General features: G+C 72.2%; 1 protein-coding gene across 1 annotated transcript in view; it reads left to right on the top strand.

Annotated features, from left to right (window-relative positions):
• The first annotated feature begins 893 nt into the window (after positions 1-893).
• The window catches only part of PLOD3 (procollagen-lysine,2-oxoglutarate 5-dioxygenase 3), a 33,165-nt gene continuing 20,305 nt past the window's right edge, over positions 894-13,753 (top strand). Inside the window, exons 1-8 of the mRNA XM_048833773.2 lie at positions 894-1,046; positions 4,542-4,633; positions 6,079-6,215; positions 8,430-8,593; positions 8,841-8,953; positions 10,508-10,571; positions 12,186-12,283; positions 12,860-12,943. Coding sequence (XP_048689730.2) covers positions 953-1,046; positions 4,542-4,633; positions 6,079-6,215; positions 8,430-8,593; positions 8,841-8,953; positions 10,508-10,571; positions 12,186-12,283; positions 12,860-12,943 — 846 coding nt within the window. The 5' untranslated portion in view covers positions 894-952. The remainder of the gene's footprint in view (positions 1,047-4,541; positions 4,634-6,078; positions 6,216-8,429; positions 8,594-8,840; positions 8,954-10,507; positions 10,572-12,185; positions 12,284-12,859; positions 12,944-13,753) is intronic.

Raw genomic sequence — 13,753 nt, forward strand, 5'->3', positions numbered from 1 at the left:
TTCCCAGGCCCAGGAGGAGAACCCAGGAGTCCTGGCTCCCAGCCCCCCCACTCTAGCCACTTGCCCCCACTTCCTTCCCAGAGCTGAGGAGAGAACCCCGGAGTCCTGGCTCCCAGCCCTCCCTGCTCTAACCCACCAGAACCCCACTCCCCTCCTAGAGCTGGGGAGAGAACCCAGGAGTCCTGCTCCCAGCCTCCCCTGCTCTAACCACTAGTCCCTGCTCCCCTCCCAGAGCTGGGAAGAGAACCCAGGAGTCCTGGCTCCCAGCCCCTCCCCCAGCCCCCTGCCCCCTCCCAGTACCAAGGAGGGAACCCAGGAGTCCTGGATCCCTGCCCCCCAGCTCTAACCACTAGCCCCTGCTCCCCTCCCAGTGCCAAGGAGGGAACCCAGGAGTCCTGGATCCCTGCCCCCCTTGCTCTAACCCACCAGCCCCACTGCCCCCTCATTCCCCAAGTGCCCCCTTTTCCCACGCTCCCCTCTCTCCCCCTAGGAGTCCCCCCCTCATATTTCCCATATTTCCCTCCCTGCCCCCCAAGGGGTCCCCATCCCTCACGGCCCCCCCCCCAGACCCCTCCTCCGCCCCGCCCCCACTTTTTGGCAACGTGGCAGCGGGAACCAAAAACTTCCCTTTCTTCTGCCCCCGCTTTTCCAGCGTTTTCTCGGTCGGGAACTTTGCAGGCCGGGGATTGGCCGGCGGGGTGGGGGGCGCGGGGGGGGGGCTTGGCTGAGGGCGGGGCTCCTGCTTTTGGGGTGCCCCCCCAGCGCCCCACCCATGCGGGTCCCGGAGGAAGGGGGGAGAGGGGCGGGGGGGGGCCGCCCCCAGTCTGGGAGGGGCGCAGAACCCGGAGGGGGGGGGCAGCTCCCCCCACACACACGGGGGGGGGGGGCTGGGAGGAGCCGGGCTCGGATCGCGAGAGCTGCGAGCCCGGGCCCCGCTCAGAGCTTCCCAGCCATGGAGCCGAGCCCGGCCGCCCTCCTGCCCCTGGCCGCCCTGCTCCTGGGGGTCCCCGGCAGCGCCCCCCGGGACCGCCCGGCGCTCAACGCGGGTGAGCCCCGGGCAGGGGGGGGTCGGGGGGCGGGGGACTCGCGGGGTTGGGGGGAGATCGGGGGCAGGGGACACGGGGGAGTTGGGGGGATCGGGGCAGGGGACACGGGGAGGGGCGCAGGGGGAAGGCGAGGGGATCAGGGCGGGGGACACGGGGGTGTTGGGGGGAGATCGGGGGCAGGGGACACGGGGAGGGGCGCAGGGGGATGGTGAGGGGATCGGGGCAGGGGACACGGGGGTGTTGGGGGGAGATCAGGGGCAGGGGACACGGGGAGGGGCGCGGGGGGAGATCGGGGGTTGGGGACATGGGGAGGGGCGCGGGGGATGGCGAGGGGATCGGGGCAGGGGACACGGGGGTGTTGGGGGGAGATCGGGGGCAGGGGACACGGGGAGGGGCACGGGGGAAGGCGAGGGGATCGGGGCAGGGGACACGGGGGGGTCGGGGGGAGATCGGGGGCAGGGGACATGGGGAGGGGCGCAGGGGGAAGGCGAGGGGATCGGGGCAGGGGACACGGGGGGGTCGGGGGGAGATCGGGGGCAGGGGACATGGGGAGGGGCGCAGGGGGAAGGCGAGGGGATCGGGGCAGGGGACACGGGGGGGGTCGGGGGGAGATCGGGGGCAGGGGACACGGGGAGGTTAGGGGGGAGATCGGGGGTTGGGGACACGGGGAGGGGCGCGGGTGGATCGGGTCAGGGGACACGGGGGAGTTGGGGGGGATCGGGGGCAGGGGACACGGGGGTGTTGGGGGAGATCAGGGGCAGGGGACACGGGGAGGGGCGCGGGGGGAGATCGGGGGTTGGGGACATGGGGAGGGGCGCGGGGGATGGCGAGGGGATCGGGGCAGGGGACACGGGGGGGGTTGGGGGAGATCGGGGGCAGGGGACATGGGGAGGGGCGCAGGGGGAAGGCGAGGGGATCGGGGCAGGGGACACGGGGGGGTCGGGGGGAGATCGGGGGCAGGGGACATGGGGAGGGGCGCAGGGGGAAAGCGAGGGGATCGGGGCAGGGGACACGGGGGGGGTTGGGGGAGATCGGGGGCCGGGGACACGGGGAGGGGCGCAGGGGGAAGGCGAGGGGATCAGGGCGGGGGATACGGGGGTGTTGGGGGGAGATCAGGGGCAGGGGACACGGGGAGGTTAGGGGGGAGATCGGGGGTTGGGGACACGGGGAGGGGCGCGGGGGGATCGGGGCAGGGGACACGGGGGAGTTGGGGGGGATCGGGGGCAGGGGACACGGGGAGGGGCATGCGGGGTGGTGGGGGGCCCAGCTGTTGGAGGGGGCTTCCCCGGAGGGCTAGGTCGGCCAGGGAGAAGCGGGGGATCAGGCACACAGAGAACGGGAGGGCAGAGGGGGAACCCCATGCCTGCCCCGAGGGAACCCCCCCCCCGCTCCTTGGGAGCTGAGGGGAGTCGCGGGCAGGGCTGGGGGGTTCACTCTGCCCAATCCTTGGGACCCCTGAGTTGCCGGCCATTCTGAACAGAGACCCCACCAGAGACACTGGGGTACGTGGGGTTTTCCTGGCTCCCAGAGCCAGGCAGAGAACCCAGGAGTCCTGGCTCCCAGCCCCCCCTGCTCTAACTCACCAGCCCCCACTCCCCTCCCAGAGCCTGGAGAGAACCCAGGAGTCCTGGCTCCCAGCCCCACCTGCTCTAACTCACCAGCCCCCACTCCCCTCCCAGCGCTTGGAGAGAACCCAGGAGTCCTGGCTCCCAGCCCCCCCTGCTCTAACTCACCAGCCCCCACTCCCCTCCCAGCGCTTGGAGAGAACCCAGGAGTCCTGGCTCCCAGCCCCCTGCTCTTTCCCGTGGGGGTCCAGCCTTTCTCGGGGGGCCATGGGGGGCCCCATGCCGGGACCGAGGGGGGAACGGGGGCCCCCATCTCTGTCTCAAGCCCAGTCACCAGACCTGGCCCGGGCGCCGCCCTCTGCTTCCAATTAGCGGCCTGGCGAGGGCCGGGCGCCGGGAATTTGTCCCTGTTGTTCACACGTAGGACGGTAACGGCAGGACGCGGGGGGCCCCGGCGTGCCAGGGGCCAGGTGGACTCCTCCCCCCCACTGAGATCGGGGCCCCATTGCGCCAAGCGCTTCCCAGACCCCCCCCCCGACCGAGATCGGGACCCTGTCGCGCCGGGTGCTGCAGACGCCCTGAGCCAGTCCCTGCCCCATGGAGCTCACAGCCTGACCAGACAAAGGGCAAGGGGGGAAACTGAGGCAGCGTGCAAGAAAGGGCCTTTTGTGATGTCCCCCGCAGGGCAGCGGCTCACCCAGGACTAGAACCCAGGAGTCCTGGCTCCCAGGGCCCTGCTCTCACTGCTAGGCCCCACTCCCCTCTCAGAGCCAGGGAGAGAACCCAGGAGTCCTGGCTCCCAGCCCCCTGCTCTTTCCTGTGGGCAGCAGGGTCGGGGCGCTGCCCTGGCTAGGATCAGACCCCCCAGGTCCTGCTGCCCGGGCAGCCTGCTCCCCAAAGTCTGGGGGAGCCCCTGCCTTCGGCTCAGGGCCAGCCCCAGAAGAGGGGGTGGGGATTTCACCTAAACCCCCCGGCGCTGGGGACCCTCTGGGAGCCAAGCCCTGCTCAGCTGGTACAGAAGGGGGGGTCCAGTCCTTTTCTGGGGGCCATGGGGCGCCCCATGCCGGGACTGAGTGGGGAACGGGGGCCCCGTCACTGTCTCAAGCCCAGTCACCAGACCTGGCCCGGGCGCCGCCCTCTGCTTCCAATTAGCGGCCTGGCGAGGGCCAGGCGCCGGGAATTTGTCCCTGTTGTTCACGCGTAGGACGGTAACGGCTGGACGCCCTGCCAGAGAGGGGGGCCCCGGCGTGCCAGGGGCCAGGTGGACTCCTCCCCCCCACTGAGATCGGGGCCCCATCGCACCGGGCGCTTCCCAGACCCCCCCCCCCGACCGAGATCGGGACCCTGTCGCGCCAGGTGCTGCAGACGCCCTGAGCCAGTCCCTGCCCCGTGGAGCTCACAGCCTGACCAGACAAAGGGCAAGGGGGGAAACTGAGGCAGCGTGCAAGAAAGGGCCTTGTGCGATGTCCCCCGCAGGGCAGCGGCTCAGCCAGGTGCCCAGCCCAGGGTCCGACCCGCTGAGCCATCCGCTTCCTGCCCTCCACTTCTTTACGGTGCAGCCCTCGGGAAAGCCCCTCCCACCCATTGTGCCTCAGTTTCCCCTCCCTCGAGGCATGGCAAGAGCTGGAATTTCAGGGCCCAGCGCTGTGAGGCCTCATTGGGTGCTGTTGTCTGAGTGGGTGATGTGTGTCCGAGGCCCTGCACGGCTGCCCCTGGAGGGGGATTCTCCAGGATCAGGGAGTCTGCCAGCACCTCCCATTGGCCGCAGCCCCCCAGGGCAGGTCCAGGGATCCAGGACTCCTGGGTTCTTCCACTTGAGGGCTGCGGGGGAGTGAATCCAAGGGGAGTGCCGGGGGGGGGGGGGGCGTGCAGAGCCAAGCAGGGTCTATGGGGGGAACTAACCAGAACCCGGCACCTTTCTGCCCCACAGACAACCTGCTGCTGATCACAGCGGCCACGGAGCAGACGGAGGGGTACGAGCGATTCATGCACACCGCCCGCTACTTCAACTACACTGTCAAGGTGAGACGGACCCGCCCCAGAGCTGGCCGCATCTCGGCGCCGGGACGGGGTCCCCGTGAAACCAGCCGCCCCACCCCAGAGCTGGCCGCGTCTCGGCGCCGGGACGGGGTCCCCGTGAAACCAGCCGCCCCACCCCAGAGCTGGCCGCGTCTCGGCGCCGGGACGGGGTCCCCGTGAAACCAGCCGCCCCACCCCAGAGCTGGCCGCGTCTCGGCGCCGGGACGGGGTCCCCGTGACACCAGCCGCCCCACCCCAGAGCTGGCCGCGTCTCGGCGCCGGGACGGGGTCCCCGTGACACCAGCCGCCCCACCCCAGAGCTGGCCGCGTCTCGGCGCCGGGACGGGGTCCCCGTGAAACCAGCCGCCCCACCCCAGAGCTGGCCGCGTCTCGGCGCCGGGACGGGGTCCCCGTGAAACCAGCCGCCCCACCCCAGAGCTGGCCGCGTCTCGGCGCCGGGACGGGGTCCCCGTGAGACCAGCCGCCCCACCCCAGAGCTGGCCGCGTCTCGGCGCCGGGACGGGGTCCCCGTGAGACCAGCCGCCCCACCCCAGAGCTGGCCGCGTCTCGGCGCCGGGACGGGGTCCCCGTGAGACCAGCCGCCCCACCCCAGAGCTGGCCGCGTCTCGGCGCCGGGACGGGGTCCCCGTGAGACCAGCCGCCCCACCCCAGAGCTGGCCGCGTCTCGGCGCCGGGACGGGGTCCCCGTGAGACCAGCCGCCCCACCCCAGAGCTGGCCGCGTCTCGGCGCCGGGACGGGGTCCCCGTGACACCAGCCGCCCCACCCCAGAGCTGGCCGCGTCTCGGCGCCGGGACGGGGTCCCCGTGAAACCAGCCGCCCCACCCCAGAGCTGGCCGCGTCTCGGCGCCGGGACGGGGTCCCCGTGACACCAGCCGCCCCACCCCAGAGCTGGCCGCGTCTCGGCGCCGGGACGGGGTCCCCGTGACACCAGCCGCCCCACCCCAGAGCTGGCCGCGTCTCGGCGCCGGGACGGGGTCCCCGTGAAACCAGCCGCCCCACCCCAGAGCTGGCCGCGTCTCGGCGCCGGGACGGGGTCCCCGTGAAACCAGCCGCCCCACCCCAGAGCTGGCCGCGTCTCGGCGCCGGGACGGGGTCCCCGTGACACCAGCTGCCCCACCCCAGAGCTGGCCGCGTCTCGGCGCCGGGACGGGGTCCCCGTGAGACCAGCCCCCGCGCCCCACCCCAGAGCTGGCCGCGTCTCGGCGCCGGGACGGGGTCCCCGTGAAACCAGCCCCCGCGCCCCACCCCAGAGCTGGCCGCATCTCGGCGCCGGGACGGGGTCCCCGTGAAACCAGCCGCCCCACCCCAGAGCTGGCCGCATCTCGGCGCCGGGACGGGGTCCCCGTGAAACCAGCCCCCGCGCCCCGCCCCAGAGCTGGCCGCGTCTGGGCGGGCGGGGTCTCTCTCATGCCCCCTGTCCCCGCAGACCCTGGGCCTGGGCGAGGAGTGGCGCGGGGGGGACGTGGCCCGCACGGTGGGGGGCGGGCAGAAGGTGCGCTGGCTGAAGGAGGAGATGGCGAAGCACGCAGAGCGCGAGGAGCTCGTCGTCATGTTCGTCGACAGGTACGGCGGGGGGGTGCCCTGCTCTCCCTGACGTCTGGGGGTCCCCAGCTCCGGGGTGCATCCGTCCCCCCGCTCCACTCCCGGCCCCCGGGTCCCGCTGGGCTGGAAGCAGCATTTGGGGGGCCAGTCTGGGCAGGGAGGGGGATTTTGAGGGTGCACTGGGCGGGGGGGTGACGCTACAATTCCCAGCCCCCAGTGGGGAAGGAGGGCAGAGAGAGCGGGCCAGGGGGTCGCTGTGACCTGTACGCATCCCCCCGCCCCCCAGTTATGACGTGGTGCTGTCCGGGGGCCCCGTGGGACTGGGGGGGCTCTGGGGGTGCAGTGGGGGGCTCTGGCCCGGTCCATTCCCCATCGTGTGCCCCCCCACCCCCCATTTACGACGTGGTGCTGGCCGGGGGCCCCGTGGGGCTGGGGGGGCTCTGGGGGTGCAGTGGGGGGCTCTGGCCCGGTCCATTCCCCATCGTGTGCCCCCCCCCGCCCCCCAGTTACGACGTGGTGCTGTCCGGGGGCCCCGTGGGGCTGGGGGGGCTCTGGGGGTGCAGTGGGGGGCTCTGGCCTGGTCCATTCCCCATCGTGTGCCCCCCCCCCCGCCCCCCAGTTATGACGTGGTGCTGGCCGGGGGCCCCGTGGGGCTGGGGGGGCTCTGGGGGTGCAGTGGGGGGCTCTGGCCCGGTCCATTCCTCATCGTGTGCCCCCCCGCCCCCCAGTTACGACGTGGTGCTGGCCGGGGGCCCCGTGGGGCTGGGGGGGCTCTGGGGGTGCAGTGGGGGGCTCTGGCCCGGTCCATTCCCCATCGTGTGCCCCCCCGCCCCCCAGTTATGACGTGGTGCTGGCCGGGGGCCCCGTGGGGCTGGGGGGGCTCTGGGGGTGCAGTGGGGGGCTCTGGGGGTGCAGTGGGGGGCTCTGGCCCGGTCCATTCCCCATCGTGTGCCCCCCCGCCCCCCAGTTACGACGTGGTGCTGTCCGGGGGCCCCGTGGGGCTGGGGGGGCTCTGGGGGTGCAGTGGGGGGCTCTGGGGGTGCAGTGGGGGGCTCTGGCCCGGTCCATTCCCCATCGTGTGCCCCCCCGCCCCCCAGTTACGACGTGGTGCTGGCCGGGGGCCCCGTGGGGCTGGGGGGGCTCTGGGGGTGCAGTGGGGGGCTCTGGCCCGGTCCATTCCCCATCGTGTGCCCCCCCGCCCCCCAGTTACGACGTGGTGCTGGCCGGGGGCCCCGTGGGGCTGGGGGGGCTCTGGGGGTGCAGTGGGGGGCTCTGGCCCGGTCCATTCCCCATCGTGTGCCCCCCCCCGCCCCCCCAGTTACGACGTGGTGCTGGCCGGGGGCCCCGTGGGGCTGGGGGGGCTCTGGGGGTGCAGTGGGGGGCTCTGGCCCGGTCCATTCCCCATCGTGTGCCCCCCCCGCCCCCCAGTTACGACGTGGTGCTGGCCGGGGGCCCCGTGGGGCTGGGGGGGCTCTGGGGGTGCAGTGGGGGGCTCTGGGGGTGCAGTGGGGGGCTCTGGCCCGGTCCATTCCCCATCGTGTGCCCCCCCGCCCCCCAGTTACGATGTGGTGCTGGCCGGGGGCCCCGTGGGGCTGGGGGGGCTCTGGGGGTGCAGTGGGGGGCTCTGGCCCGGTCCATTCCCCATCGTGTACCCCCCCGCCCCCCAGTTATGACGTGGTGCTGGCCGGGGGCCCCATGGGGCTGGGGGGGCTCTGGGGGTGCAGTGGGGGGCTCTGGGGGTGCAGTGGGGGGCTCTGGCCCGGTCCATTCCCCATCGTGTGCCCCCCCGCCCCCCAGTTACGACGTGGTGCTGGCCGGGGGCCCCGTGGGGCTGGGGGGGCTCTGGGGGTGCAGTGGGGGGCTCTGGCCCGGTCCATTCCCCATCGTGTGCCCCCCCGCCCCCCAGTTACGACGTGGTGCTGGCCGGGGGCCCCGTGGGGCTGGGGGGGCTCTGGGGGTGCAGTGGGGGGCTCTGGCCCGGTCCATTCCCCATCGTGTGCCCCCCCCGCCCCCCAGTTACGACGTGGTGCTGGCCGGGGGCCCCGTGGGGCTGGGGGGGCTCTGGGGGTGCAGTGGGGGGCTCTGGCCCGGTCCATTCCCCATCGTGTGCCCCCCCGCCCCCCAGTTACGACGTGGTGCTGGCCGGGGGCCCCGTGGGGCTGGGGGGGCTCTGGGGGTGCAGTGGGGGGCTCTGGCCCGGTCCATTCCCCATCGTGTGCCCCCCCCGCCCCCCAGTTACGACGTGGTGCTGGCCGGGGGCCCCGTGGGGCTGCTGCGGAAGTTCCTGGCGTTCGAGAGCCGGGTCGTCTTCTCGGCCGAGGGCTTCTGCTGGCCCGAGTGGGGCCTGGCCGAGCGTTACCCCCCCGTGAGCACCGGCAAGCGGTTCCTCAACTCCGGCGGTGAGTGCTGGGGGGCCGGGGCCGGGCCTCGGGGGGCGTAGGAGGGGGATGGGTTTGGGGGGCCGGGGGGCACAGCGCGGGTACGTGCCGGTGGGGGTCCCCGGCGGGGCAGGGTATCCCAGGTGTACGGCGGCAGGGGGGCGGAGGGGAGGGCATGGGTCCCTGATTTGCGGGGTGGGGGGGGCGTGCAGGGGGGCAGCCCCCAGGGGGCGGGGGGGCCTGACCTCTCCGCCCGCCCCCCCCCCAGGATTCATCGGCTTCGCCCCGGCCGTCCACCGCGTGGTCCAACGCTGGAAATACAAGGATGACGACGACGACCAGCTCTTCTACACCCACATCTACCTGGACCCCGGCCTGCGGGTGGGTCCCCGGCGTGCCCAGTGCCGGCCCCCCAGTCTCCCGCCGGCCGGCCCCCCGAGCCCGGGGGGACCCCGGTTCCCTGGTGGCCTTTTGGCGTCAAAACTGGGGGGGGAGGGCGCGCGGGACGGGACTTGTTCGGCCTGGAAACAAAGGACCAAACCCGACCCACATCTCTGGGCTGGAAACCAGGGGGAAGCGGGCAAAAGCCCGGTTGCAAATTGGGGCGGGGGAATTGGGGAGAAATTGTCTAAACCCCTCCAGAATCCCGGGCCTCTAAATGATTTAATGGGGGGGGGGCTTCACCCCATTGTACCTCCCCCCCCGCCCCCTCCCAGTCACGACGTGGGGCTGGCCGGGGGCCCCGTGGGGCTGGGGGGTGCAGTAGGGGCTCTGGCCCGGTCCATTCCCCATTGTGTGTCCCCCCCCGCCCGCCCCAGTCACGACGTGGGGCTGGCCGGGGGTACTGGGGGGCGCTGGCGGGGCGGGGGGGGTGAAAGGGCCTGACGCCGACACCGGGGGTGGAAATGCGCGACGCGGCCAGCCCAGGGCGGGGGGCGGGGGTGACGAGTTCGGGCTGGAAACGAGGGTATCGGGGAAAGGTTTTGCTCCAAAGCCCCCCCCCACCAAATTTGGACAGGAATCTGCCACAAACTGGAGCTCAAGTGGCACCAGCAGAGGTTAGAGCGGGGGGGGGGGGGGCTGGGAGCCAGGACTCCTGGGTTCTCTCCCCGGCTCCGGGAGGGGAGTGGGGGCTGGTGGGTCAGAGCAGGGAGGGCTGGGAGCCAGGACTCCTGGGTTCTCCCCCCGGCTCTGGGAGGGGCGTAGGGGCTGGTGGGTCAGAGCAGGGGGGGCTGGGAGCCAGGACTCCTGGGTTCTCCCCCAGCTCTGGGAGGGGAGAGGGGGCTGGTGGGTTAGAGCAGGGGGGCTGGGAGCCAGGACTCCTGGGTTCTGTGATGGGGGGCTGGGATTGGCTCTGGGATGCGGCTGACTCTGGGGGCTGGGGGGGGGCGGCCAAGTTCCAGGAGCCCAGTGGAGAAGACCCAAGGGGAAGTTGGGGAATCGGCCCCTGCTCATGGCTGGTTTTGGGGTGCGCAGCAGGGAGACACCCTCCCTTCCACCCCAACACACCCACACAATTTCCACCAGCCGTGGACCCTGGCTCCCATTGGGGGGCGTTCCGATTGGGGGTTCAGGGCCGGGGGGACATTTGAGGGAGATATTCCCCCCCAAAGGTGAAGGGCCCCCCCCCATTAAATCATTTCAGCTCCTGTCAGGCTTCTGGGCTGCTTCCCTCGGGGGTCTCGGCCCCAGGCCGAGGTGGGGCACTGCAGGAGGGGGCAGGCGGGGTGCTCTGGGGGGGGAAGGGGGCATGGGGACTGCAGTGTTGGGGAAGGGCTGGGGGGGTGGGATTGGAGGCAGGGTAGGGGGTCTGGGGCTGGGGGGGAGCAGTGGAGGGAAGGGATTTCAGGGGGCTGGGGGTGGGGGGTGATGGGGGCAGCCTCTGGGCGCAGGTCCCTCCCCGCTCTGAAGCCCCCTCTCTCCCCCCCCCCCCAGGAGAAGTTTGGACTGGCGCTCGACCACAAGTCGAAAATCTTCCAGAACCTCAATGGGGCCATTGGTGAGAGATGGGGGGGCACCCCATAAGGGTCAGGACGCCTGGGTTCTATCCCAGCTCCGGGTGGGGCAGGGGCAGGACTCCTGGGTTCTCTGCCTGGCTCTGGTGGGGGAGTGGGAGCTGGTGGGTCAGAGCAGGCGGGGCTGGGAGCCAGGACTCCTGGGTTCTCCCTGGCTCTGGTGGGGGAGTGGGGGATAGGAGCCAGGACTCCTGGGTTCTCGCTCTGGCTCTGGGAGGGGACTGGGGGCTGGTGGGTCAGAGCAGGCGGGGCTGGGAGCCAGGACTCCTGGGTTCTCCCCCTGGCTCTGGGAGGGGAGTGGGGGCTGGTGGGTCAGAGCAGGCGGGCCTGGGAGCCAGGACTCCTGGGTTCTCCCCCTGGCTCTGGGAGGGGACTGGGGGCTGGTGGGTCAGAGCAGGCGGGGCTGGGAGCCAGGACTCCTGGGTTCTCCCTGGCTCTGGTGGGGGAGTGGGGGCTAGGAGCCAGGACTCCTGGGTTCTCTCCCTGGCTCTGGGAGGGGACCGGGGGCTGGTGGGTCAGAGCAGGCGGGGCTGGGAGCCAGGACTCCTGGGTTCTCCCCCTGGCTCTGGGAGGGGACTGGGGGCTGGTGGGTCAGAGCAGGCGGGGCTGGGAGCCAGGACTCCTGGGTTCTCCCCCTGGCTCTGGGAGGGGAGTGGGGGCTGGTGGGTCAGAGCAGGGGGGCCTGGGAGCCAGGACTCCTGGGTTCTCCCTGGCTCTGGTGGGGGAGTGGGGGCTAGGAGCCAGGACTCCTGGGTTCTCTCCCTGGCTCTGGGAGGGGACCGGGGGCTGGTGGGTCAGAGCAGGGGGGCCTGGGAGCCAGGACTCCTGGGTTCTCCCTGGCTCTGGTGGGGGAGTGGGGGCTAGGAGCCAGGACTCCTGGGTTCTCCCCCTGGCTCTGGGAGGGGACTGGGGGCTGGTGGGTCAGAGCAGGCGGGGCTGGGAGCCAGGACTCCTGGGTTCTCCCCCTGGCTCTGGGAGGGGAGTGGGGGCTGGTGGGTCAGAGCAGGGGGGCCTGGGAGCCAGGACTCCTGGGTTCTCCCTGGCTCTGGTGGGGGAGTGGGGGCTAGGAGCCAGAACTCCTGGGTTCTCTCCCTGGCTCTGGGAGGGGACCGGGGGCTGGTGGGTCAGAGCAGGCGGGGCTGGGAGCCAGGACTCCTGGGTTCTCCCCCTGGCTCTGGGAGGGGACTGGGGGCTGGTGGGTCAGAGCAGGCAGGGCTGGGAGCCAGGACTCCTGGGTTCTCCCCCTGGCTCTGGTGGGGGAGTGGGGGCTGGTGGGTTAGAGCAGGGGGGCTGGGAGCCAGGACTCCTGGGTTCTCCCTGGCTCTGGTGGGGGAGTGGGGGCTGGTGGGTTAGAGCAGGGGGCTGGGAGCCAGGACTCCTGGGTTCTCCCTGGCTCTGGGAGGGGAGTGGGGGCTGGTGGGTTAGAGCAGGGGGGCTGGGAGCCAGGACTCCTGGGTTCTCCCTGGCTCTGGTGGGGGAGTGGGGGCTGGTGGGTTAGAGCAGGGGGCTGGGAGCCAGGACTCCTGGGTTCTCTCCCCGACTCTGGGAGGGGCGGGGGGCTGGGCCCCTCAATCCCCACGTCTCCCTCTCTCTCCCAGACGAGGTGGTGCTGAAGTTCGAGAGGAACCGGGTCCGTGCCCGGAACGTGGCCTATGACACCCTCCCTGTGGTGATCCACGGCAACGGGCCCACCAAGGTACCCCGAGATCCCCCATCTCCCCCCGAGATCCCCCCTGGGACACTGAGATCCCCCCGGGACCCCCTCAACCCCCCATTTCCCCCAGGTAACCACGAGATCCCCCCGGGACCCCCACAACCCCCCATCTCCCCCAGGTACCCCCGAGAGCCCCACAACCCCCTAGCTACCCCCGAGATACCCCCTGGGACCCCCCGACAACCCACCTCCTCCCCCAGGTACCCCTGAGATCCCCCCTCCCCTCTGGGACCCCAACGACCCCCCATCTCCCCCAGGCACCCCCGAGATCCCCCCTGGGACCCCCACAACCCCTCAGGTACCCCCGGGAGCCCCCCTTCTGACTTCCTCCGCCATCGCTCAGGCTGCCCTTGGCCGGGGGCTCCCCCGGCAGGTGCCCCCCGCCCTCGCAGCTGCGGGGAGGGGGGGGGTCTGCTGGGGTGGGGGCCGGCTGTGGTAGGAGGGGGCTGGAGGGCAGCAGGACGGCGCCTGGGGGGGCAGAGATGCGGGGGCAGAGAGGGGGCCGGCTGTGGTGGGATGGGGGGGCCCCGTATCTCACCCTTTCCCGCCCCCCCACAGCTGCAGTTGAATTACCTGGGGAACTACATTCCGAACCGATGGACCTACGAGGGGGGCTGGGGGGGCTGCGACCAGGGGCCCCCGGTGAGTGCGGGGGCAGGACCCCCAGGCAGAGCCCCAGGGGTGGGGGGCCGGAGGGGCTCTCTGAGGTGGGGGGGGCATGCTGGACACTGGAGGGTGGTGGGGAGTGTGGGGGCGGGTTTGGGGGGTGGGTCTCAAATTGGGGGAGCCTGGGGGTGGGGGGGGAGCTGGAATTGTGGGGGTCTGAGAGGCAGGTTTGTGGGCTTCTGGGTTTGGGGTAGGTTTTGGGGGTCCTGAGTTTCTGGGGGCAGGGGCGGGTTTGGGAGTGATCCAATCTCTCCCCAGGAGTGGCTGGGTTTGGGGGGCTGGCGGTGGCAGGGTTTGGGGGTGCAGGGAGTGGCTGGGGTTAGGGGGGCTGGCGGTGGCAGGGTTTGGGGGTGCAGGGAGTGGCTGGTTTGGGGGGCTGGCAGTGGCAGGGTTTGGGGTGCAGGGAGTGGCTGGGTTTGGGGGGCTGGCAGTGGCTGGGTTTGGGGTGCAGGGAGTGGCTGGTTTGGGGGGCTGGCAGTGGCAGAGTTTGGGGTGCAGGGAGTGGCTGGTTTGGGGGGCTGGCAGTGGCAGGGTTTGGGGGTGCAGGGAGTGGCTGGGTTTGGGGGTGCAGGCAGAGGCTGGGTTTGGGGGGCTGGCAGTGGCAGAGTTTGGGGGGCTGGCAGTGACTGGGTTTGGGGTGCAGGGAGTGGCTGGTTTGGGGGGCTGGCAGTGGTAGGGTTTGGGAGTGCAGGGAGGGGCTGGGTTTGGGGGTGCAGGGAGGGGCTGGGTTTGGGGGCTGGCCGTGGCTGGGTTTGGGGTGCAGGCAGTGGCTGGATTTGGGGGTGC

This window comes from Caretta caretta, chromosome 28, assembly GCF_965140235.1.
Source record: "Caretta caretta isolate rCarCar2 chromosome 28, rCarCar1.hap1, whole genome shotgun sequence".
NCBI lineage: Eukaryota > Metazoa > Chordata > Testudines > Cheloniidae > Caretta > Caretta caretta.